The sequence below is a fragment of the Denticeps clupeoides genome, chromosome 5 (genome assembly GCF_900700375.1).
Source record: "Denticeps clupeoides chromosome 5, fDenClu1.1, whole genome shotgun sequence".
NCBI lineage: Eukaryota > Metazoa > Chordata > Actinopteri > Clupeiformes > Denticipitidae > Denticeps > Denticeps clupeoides.
This window is the reverse complement of record NC_041711.1, coordinates 11,877,471-11,886,637: the sequence shown is the minus strand read 5'-3', so window position 1 is coordinate 11,886,637 and position 9,167 is coordinate 11,877,471. Positions and strand designations below refer to the sequence as shown.

Genomic DNA, 9,167 nt, shown 5'->3' with positions numbered 1-9,167 from the left:
CACACACTGCTCCCTGGGTGCCCACTGCTCACCAAGGGCGATGGTTAAAAGCAGAGGACACATTTTGTTGTGTCACCATGTGCTGTGCTGCAGTGTTTCACAATGAAAATCACTTCACTTTCTTTCTTTCAGATGGTTTCAGAATAAAAGAAAATCAGAGAACGATGCACCACTGGTCCTTATGAAAGTTGCTTTGGAATGGTGGAGTCAGCAGGACTATGACACAACACTATAAAGATACTCAATCTTCCTTTGGCTACTCATGTTAGGGGTCGCCACAGAAGATCAGGCTGTGTGGCTGTTCACACAACTGATCCGGTACAAGTGTTACACCAGATGCCTTTCCTGATGCAACCCTGCCCAATAACCTGTCACCTGCATCCCCAGTGGCTGGGTTACTATAAAGATAATAACAATGTCAAATAACAAAATAACTCAAGCATATGAGGGGGAAAAGGGTCTGCTGTTCTATAAAGCTTTAAATGGTCTCGCCCCGCACTACCTAAGAGATCTTTTAGTTATTTACAACTAATATGGTCAACGGGTGTGGGGTCACTACTGGTACCCAAGTACAGAAGGTCACAGCTGGAGCTCCACTCTATGTGATTTTGGGCTTTATAAGAAACACATGTTGTTATTCCAAAATGGATTAAATGCATTTTTCCTCTTCAAAGTGAAACATTGAAAGTGAAGTGTTTGTCATTGTGAAACACTTCAGCACAGCACACGGTTACACAAAGAAATGTGTCCTCTGCTTTTAACCATCACCCTTGGTGAGCAGTGGGTAGCCATGACAGGTACCTGGGGAGCAGTGTGGGGACGGTGCTTTGCTCATTGACACCTTGGCAGTTCAGGATTTGAACCGGCATCCTTTGAATATGATGCTACAAGCTTGGTACACCTACCCTTGTATAGAATTCTGAGAAGGAAAAAATTGATTTTCATCTATTTGGAATAAGGCTGCAACATAAAATGTGTAAAAAGTGATGCACTGCATATGATTTTTGCCTGTATATTCCATACATTAGATTGCTCAAACTGAACAAGAGTTTTGTAGTCTAATACTGTGGTATTCTGTGAGGCAGAATACTGCAGTTGTCTTTATTAAAATCAGTGTGCTCATTCTTAGTAAAGACAACTGATAGTAGATTTTAAATTAAGTAATTTTTTACTTTTACTCAAGTAGATTTTTAGGTGGGTACTTTTTAGACTTGAGTAGAATCTAAACAAAGTAAAGATTCTTTTACTTAATTTTTCAGTATTCCTTCCACCTTTACTTCGAACCCACAGCCTTTCGATTACGGTAATAATTTTGTCCACGCTAGGCCACACCCCTGCCAAAAAGAATGACTAATTACTTGATGTGCTCTTATTTACATGTTATAAACTGGAGTAAATACAATCAGTGAAACAATCAACAATCACTTTATTAGCTGCAGACAGTTGGAATTCAAATTTGTTGAACTTTTTTGTTGGACTGTCATCTACAGGCTGAACCGCTGCAAAGTGCTTCATTGAATATAGTACATAAAACATTTAGTCCTGAAAAATATTCCTGCAATTCAGCAAATGGAGTTTAGAATATGGTATTCAAAGCTTTCCATACCTTTAAATGCTTTATTTAACAATACAAAAAGATTAATTTGACAAAAGTTAAAACACAAAAGTACACAATTAAAAACTTAATTTAAAATGCACATACATTTATGGCATGTAAAACAGCTAATCTTTTTGTAAAAAATACATTTTTTACATATATAATAAAAATAACCCTAAAATGAAGAGTAACCATGTGTAACCATGAAGAAAAAAAATGTACACATTGTTGCATTTTTAAAAACACTATACAGCTGTACCACTATAACTTTGACTGGATTACATAATGCACAATGCTATTGCATTGGTAAGGATGGACATACAGAAATTGAGTCATGTTTGGCCACAAAAAAAAAAAAGTAGATCAATAATTACACATCATTACTGCTTTCTCCTATACACTCAAGAAATAAAGAATAAAAAAAGGGAAAAACACGCGCACAGAACACTAAAGATTTGTGTTATTTAAATGCAAAATAAATTTCAGCCTGTTTTAATCAAAACAATATTTACAAACCATGTAGGGTCACAAAGACAGGGAGGAGACGAAGACATCTTAGACCACCAAGCTCTCACGGCTCACTGCCCCATTCTGGAAGAAAATAAAAGAGGGTCTCATGATCCACGACAGGCAATAGAAATGCACCTGAATCTGACCGGAGTCGGTGACCTTACTTTTCGCAGGTTGCTTTTCTTTGATGAGGGCACACTCTCGTTGTCGCTGTAGGAAGGTGGTGCTTGTTTGCCATAGCCATGGTAATCTGGGTGACCGGAGGGTGGCACCAAAGGCAGAGGCGGCACCCCCCGGGCGCTACTGGCCTTGCTTCGGTTGCTATCGCTGTCCAAACGCTCCCTGCTCCTCCCCCTCGACTGCTCGCCCAGCTTCTTGCGCTCGAGAGCTTCGCGCAGGAAGCTGTCATCATAGGCATCACGCCTGTCACGGTTGTGCTCCAGGTCGGTCAAGTCGTCACGGCTACGGCTGCGCCGGCCCATGAAGCCGGCCCCACGGTGACTCTCTCTGCGTCGGAGGCCATCAGGGGAGTAATCACGTGGGCGGCGGTCGTCACGGTTGCGCTCATAACCTGCACGTCCACTACTGCTCCACTCATCATCAGAACTGTTTTACACAAAGGAGAAGAGAAACCAAATGAACAAAGCAAAGAACCTCGGACAGTATCGAGAAACTTTTCAACACAAGGACACTGCAGCTCACCTCCTGCCACCACCTCGTCCTCTGTCGTCATAGCGCCGGCCTTCACGGTAGTCATCGTCACGATCTGGATAACGTCGGCTCAGGTCATCTAGATCATCCATGGAGCGGGTGCGTCCACGTGCAGCCATGTTTGTCTGTGGGGGTCCATCGCCCCGACGGTAACGGTCGTCACGGGCCCGGGCAGCATGCTGAGAGACGCTGCTGATGGTGCTCATGTTCTCCTCCACATCATCGTAAAGTGTGTTCAGTTGAGGAGGCCGTGAGCGCCCCCTAGTCCTCGGGTCTGGCGCATCGTGCAGGGAGCTCACTTCACTCATCCCATCAACTGACAGGAAAAAAAAAAAATTTAATTCACATTTTTAGTTGAAAAAATTATTTACCAGAGATCAGTATATTGTCTACAAACACATTTTACATTACTGTTTCTATTTTGCCAGTGTGGGGGAAAAATGCTAACTATGTAACCCTCTATTTAAACACACAGGTTTGTCACTGATGCGATTCTCTAAAGCAGTGTTTGTCCTGGAGGAACATCTGGCACAACGTCTTCAATCCAGCCCTACCTTAATTAGGCTGAGGTGATTGTTAATGGCCTAATAATGAGTGAAGATAAGTCGGTTGGAATGAAGACGTTTGGTAAGACTGCTCTAAAAGATATTTTAATCTCAGTTCTCAGTGGGACAAAATGCACTGCAAACATCTAACCAGATTAATGGAGAAAAAAAACGGTCACCCCGTATCTCTGTAGAACAGGTGGAATTCTGTTAACAGCATCATTTACAGTGTCATACTCCTCCGTACGCGCTCAGTGAAACATGCACTGGGAGATTGCTTTGTGTTTTCAGCAAACTACTACGGTCACAATTATATGCATAATCAAACATAGGACACTGTAAAGGAGAAGCTCTTCACTGAAAGAACAGTAAAAGCCCAGAAAAAGACCCACAGCGGCTGTATTTGCCTGCAGCATCTCCCGGACGACTGGGATCAAGATTGGCCAGTTCTCGCTCCATGTAGTACATCACACGTGTGGGGTTTCCATCTGGATTGGCCTGAATTCGGTATCCACTACGAGCTGGGAGGGAGGGGTTAAAAAAGGGGGCCAGTAAGGACACAATGGAAGAAAGTACCTGGAAAACGATTTCTTGAAAACAGAGGGGTGAATGCCACACAAGTTTCAGAATGTGTATTACTTACTTTGGCCACCTCCCATGTCGTGGTCTTGAAGCAAAGGAACTTGAGATCCCTGGCCAACTACAAAAAAAGCAATAAAGGCACAAAATTAAATTGTAATTATTTTATTAAAAATTGTAAATACTAAAGCAGTGTCTGACATGGACAAGATGAGGTAATTGTGGTACATACCTGAGCTGGCACTGTCATAGTCTCTGCCATATCCGTTGGATGGGGCCATACCGACACCTTGGGGTATTGGCAGCATGGGGATGGCAGGTGAGGGTCCCCCCATGCCGTAGGCAGACTGGGCATACATGTTGGGGGTGTAGACGGTGGGGGCGTAGTGACTGGGGATTCCCGACTTTACTGCTTTTCCAGCCTCATATACTGCAGGTGAACAGAGCCAATGATGAGAATGAAACCCCTGCTTGGCCAGCTCACCATTTCAGTTGGGGGAAAAACTACATATATACTTCTCTTCATCTCCTAGTAACTACAGGAACCACTGAAAAGGCTTATTATAACTTTAGATTGAAGGGGGGCTTGACCTCATACTTCATAAAGATGGTGTCGTTTTAAAATAATTGTCTTCAATTAGGGCCAGCTCAGTTCTAAAATGCCCTCTGGACCCAGTGGACGTGGTGGCTACGCCGTCATCTCCCACCCCTGCAGGAAACCCTGGTATTTCCTGCCAAGCACTGTCAGCTAACCACACATACATAGACTAACACACACATCCAGTACAACATTTTCTTATGTTCAACCTGTGTATGTATGTGTGTGTATGTACGTGTGTGTGTGTGTGTGTGTGCATACACATTTTTAATACAATCCACTTTCCTCCAGACTATTTATTTCTATAGTGAATTTTATCTCTCTCATAGGAACTTCAAACAACTCAGCACCCTGCTTTACAACTAATCAAGTTGCTTGAGAACTTCAGTTAAGTGCTAAGATTACAGGTGTGGATTACTCACAGGCCCGGGGGCAGCAGCAACGCTCCGGACAGCAAGGGCAGCTCACGAGGCAGCAGCACGTGTGGGGACAGCACTGGCACCAGCAGATGCCAATGAGGAGAAGCACTAGTAAGAAGCCCAGGACCACCAGAACCACCAGGAGCTTGTCTGATGACAGAATGATACATGGAGAAAGAGAGACAAAGTAGAAAAGGGGGAGAGAATGTGAGGGAGAAAAAAAAACGTAATTTATCACTGTTCGTACAGGGCTTCATGGTGACCTCAGGTTAACCACTTTAAAACAGGCCATGGCTTAGCTTAGTCATAGCAGTAAGCTGTTAGTCATCACAAACTGTTCTTGGAAAGTTTCTCAATACAGAATCATAAGTTCATGTAGGTTTAATATGTTTAACAATATCTCATAAAATAAAGAGATTAGATGAGATGACTCTACATTTGTCATTAATTTGCCTACATAAACAGCATTGTGTGGTTTTGTATGTATATTTTCGTATGTAAATATTTAATGTATTTAAAAGGAAATCCCGCAGGCATCACCACCATGTACAGCACATATTTTCTTTTTTAAATCATAAAAGCAAGCAATAAAATAAATCCTTTCTGGACACTGAAATGATCTGTAAATAATTAGATTTATGAGTGGTGAAAACTTTAGAGATTTTGGTTTGTCCAACTTGTTTTAGATTCAGAATGAAAAGAAAAAAATAATAAAAAAAAATGACAGCAGCATGTGAAGTCATTCCTCATCTTAGTAATATACGTGTCATGGTGAAGCCTTCGTGTCAGGAGCTCCATAAATACCAATAAATTATCAAATTATGTTTTTTCTTCACATTCATGATATTGTGGGTCTTATACTTTGAATAGGTTTGGATATATATGAGAAAACACATTTGATCAGCATTTTGTAAGTGAACTAATAATATTTACACATAATGCAAAGATGTCAGCGAGCACAAACCTGATATCTTTATATTCGCTCTAGACTTTTGTACCAGTTCGTGTTTTTTTTTTTTATTATGGCCCATGTGTTCCCTTTAATTTAAACCATTAAAGCCAGGTCGGAGCTGTTTTTGTATTTTTCTTTTGTGTTATTAATATTTAAACAGCACGTGCACACAGATTGGGCCGCCACAGTAGCTCAAAGTTACACCAATTGGTGGAAATGATCATCAAAAGAAAGGTTGGTTCAATTTTTTTTTGGACTCAATAAAGAGGGCACTGGTGGTACTAGTAACAGTAAAAGTACCTTCCATGACTAGTAACTCAAAGCCAGGTAGGAGGTCTGTAGTATTTGACTTTCTCTCTGTGAAAGAAAGATAAAGCCGTGATTACTGAAAAAGGCCCTACGCTGTTTACTCTGAGTGACTAACCGACCAAAGTCCTGGCAGCTGACGTTTAAATGGGTGGTGGGGGGAGATGCCACATGCATTCATGGAAGAGGAACAAACCCTGTGGTAAAGGGGGGGTCATGCAGAACTCACCAAGCACAATAAGCTCTGAGAAGCATTCGCCATTTCCCGAGAGATCCTGAGAAGAGCTCACGGAGCAGTAATACACGCCGCTGTCACCCCATGCTGTCTGCACAATGTTCAGGTCCGCATCTGTGGAGAAAAGAGACCATACTGTTTATGTTCTGTCTGTGGGGGTCAGCAGAGGTCGATACCCAGGGTACTACTTTCACAGCACTATATTAGACGTGCCGCACTGGGAGTGTCAGTTTAAACCTAGTCTAAAATAGTTTTTGAATGGCAAACTCAATTGAAGTCTAGGACTAGCCTTAATCAATGAATGGAAAACTGGCCCTCTGCATCTCATGAGGACTTTTTGTTGGTGTGTAATTATTTCAGAACCCTAAAGGTGAACCTTAATAAGCCTGTGGGGATGATTGACAACTCACAGACCCTACTTCCTCAATCTAAGTCCTATTGAAAGCCCTCCTGTCATATGCACAAAGTCCTGTCTCCTATATTTTCCTCCAGATCTCTACAGTAATATCACCTGTATATGCGGGTACCGGGGGCGTCAGTCAGGCATTGCAGGGCCACTCCCACCAACAAGGAAACCATGCAGTTAGACTATCAGCATTATGATGGGCAATCTACTGAAATGCAACTCAACTCCAGCATTCGCAAAGCTCGGGGAAAACAGGAATCTGTGTGTTACATGCTAGGCTAAGAAAGGAAATGAAACCCCTCACCATTAACGATGCTGATCTTGCGCCCTTGGTAATCTGGTCCCAGGGCGACAGCCATCTGCTTCGAAGCGACGATGCGGACGGTCCGGGAATTGTCAGGACAATCGTTCACTGGGTTGTAATTGGGATTGTTCTGGGCCAGAGTGTTGTCTACACTGCTGGGGTTGAGGGCCAGGCTGATGGGGTCCTGGCAGTACGATTTGTACTTCCAGGTGATCAAGGGCGGCGATGTGGCTGAGGTCTGGAACTGACACGGAATTGTAACAGGCTGGAAAAGCATGACCACGTACCTTTTTCCTGGGCACGTGACACTGATGCCTGTGGCACTGCCTGAAAAAATGAAGAAATGAGGAGAAACAAACTTCAAAAAGACAGGTTGGCAGTAGCCTAGTGGGAAATACACTCGCCTATGAATCCCACATACTACCATCATGTCCCTGTTTAATTCCAATTTCAAAGAACTTTATTTGCCCCAGAGGGGCAATTTAGAAGGCACAGGGGAGCAGCTTATGTATAACACTTGTTACAATAGACACAACGTAAAAATTTTCCTTGTATTGCACTATGAACAACATAACAGAGGCAGTAAGAACATCATTTAAAAAGGTGTGGGGTGATAATGGTTGTTTTGGGGGGGTGTACAGAGTTCAATAGAAGGACAGCTTTAGGAACAAAGGTGACCTTCCACCTCTGTGTCCTGCAGCTGGGGAGCCACTCAAAGGCAGAGTTCAAAGGGTGTGAGGGGTCTCTAATGACCTTGAGTGCCAGCCTGCATGTCTGCTGGTCAAAGATGTGTGATAAGGATCTCACATGCAGTCCAATGATCTTGGAGCACACGCTGACGGAGCTCTGTGGCCGATTTCTGTTCTGCATGCTGGTGGAACGGAACCAGCAGACGATGGAGAATGATATGACACTCTCTATGAAGGAGTAGTGAAAGGTCTGTAAAATGTCTTTCCTGACTCCAAAGGACTTGAGCTTCCTGAGGAGGTATTGCAACTGATGACACTTTCTGAGGATCTCCTCTGTGTTCGAGAACTTCAGTAGGTGGTCAAAGATGGTACCCAGGTACTTATACTCCTCGACTAGCTCACTTAACCCCCGAGTGTGGCTCTGGATAAATGCCGTAAATGACGCTCATTCCGGGCCATCAGCGAGCAATCCTGACTCGAAACGGAAGTAACAGGGCAGGGCTGCGTGGGCTGCCCGGACACGCAGGGCCCTCCCACGGTTTAAAAACTAAGCTCGGGCATCTAATCTGAAACCACCCAAACTATGCAGTAGGAAACGTGCAAAAGTAGACTTTATCCACAATGCATCGGCTTTAATGTAAAAAAAAAAAAGAAAACTTGAAAAAAAAGAACTTGACGGGCCGCTCGGCTTTGTTTTGTTAGAGCTTCGCCATTTTGTGATGAAGGGTTAACCGAAGTAAACATCCTCCAGAACTTACTCTACACCTGACAACTAATTAACTACATGTAAACGGAATTCAGTTCTGTCCGAAGGTAATGATTTCCATTTTGTGAGCAGAGGAAAAAAAAAAGTAAATCTCCGATCCAACAACTTACCTGTTAGGGCGAGGACGGCCGCGACCATTTCCAGTAACATTTTTATTCTTTCAGAAGTCGACTAATGCCCAAGTAATAAAAATAAAACACGGACGAAAACTCAACAGGCAGCACCTGTCAGAAACGACGGTCCCGCGGGTTCATGCTCATTTTAAGGCAGGTTCGTCCACCATTTTGCGTCCTGAGAAAGGTATGGGAGCGAAACCAGACAGGTGAGGGCAGAAAACGCGGACGCCCAGAAGACGAGTTCCGGGGGCCGCACGGAACAGGGACATGACGGATGGTCGATTTCGTGCATTTCTCAGTAAAACAACACTCGGGTAAAAAAAAAAAAACGTCTCTTTACAACATTACATAAAAGTTCATTGTTTTACTTATCTGTAAAGCCAATTCTGTAAAGCTGCAGGGCTGCTCCCCCTACGGATGAAAACATGAATGGT

General features: G+C 43.3%; 1 protein-coding gene across 4 annotated transcripts; it reads right to left on the bottom strand.

Annotated features, from left to right (window-relative positions):
- Positions 1 to 1,406: 1,406 nt before the first annotated feature.
- On the bottom strand, positions 1,407 to 8,971 carry lsr (lipolysis stimulated lipoprotein receptor). Of its 4 annotated transcripts, none has more exons than XM_028981719.1 (11): positions 8,728 to 8,971; positions 7,163 to 7,489; positions 6,447 to 6,566; positions 6,212 to 6,268; positions 4,963 to 5,109; positions 4,175 to 4,372; positions 4,007 to 4,063; positions 3,771 to 3,884; positions 2,810 to 3,134; positions 2,272 to 2,713; positions 1,407 to 2,188 (listed from the first exon to the last, which is right to left on the bottom strand). In XM_028981719.1, the coding sequence occupies exons 1-11, from the start codon at positions 8,765 to 8,767 to the stop codon at positions 2,153 to 2,155; spliced, it is 1,863 nt and encodes a 620-aa protein (XP_028837552.1). In that variant the 5' UTR covers positions 8,768 to 8,971; the 3' UTR covers positions 1,407 to 2,152. The 4 variants fall into 4 exon arrangements, with proteins under 4 accessions (XP_028837552.1, XP_028837551.1, XP_028837555.1 ...); XM_028981718.1 differs by having other exon boundaries at positions 3,756 to 3,884; positions 8,728 to 8,969; XM_028981722.1 differs by lacking the exon at positions 6,212 to 6,268 and having other exon boundaries at positions 8,728 to 8,967.
- Positions 8,972 to 9,167: the final 196 nt, after the last annotated feature.

What these genes read in the sequence shown, in the direction of transcription:
- lsr (XM_028981718.1), bottom strand. Translation starts at nt 8,767, where the DNA reads ATGTTACTGGAAATGGTCGCGGCCGTCCTCGCCCTAACAG. An exon ending in GGCCGTCCTCGCCCTAACAG is followed by an intron (nt 7,490 to 8,727) that starts GTAAGTTGTTGG and finishes TCATTTTTTCAG; the next exon opens with GCAGTGCCACAGGCATCAGT. An exon ending in GGACGAGGTGGTGGCAGGAG is followed by an intron (nt 2,714 to 2,809) that starts GTGAGCTGCAGT and finishes TGTGTAAAACAG; the next exon opens with TTCTGATGATGAGTGGAGCA.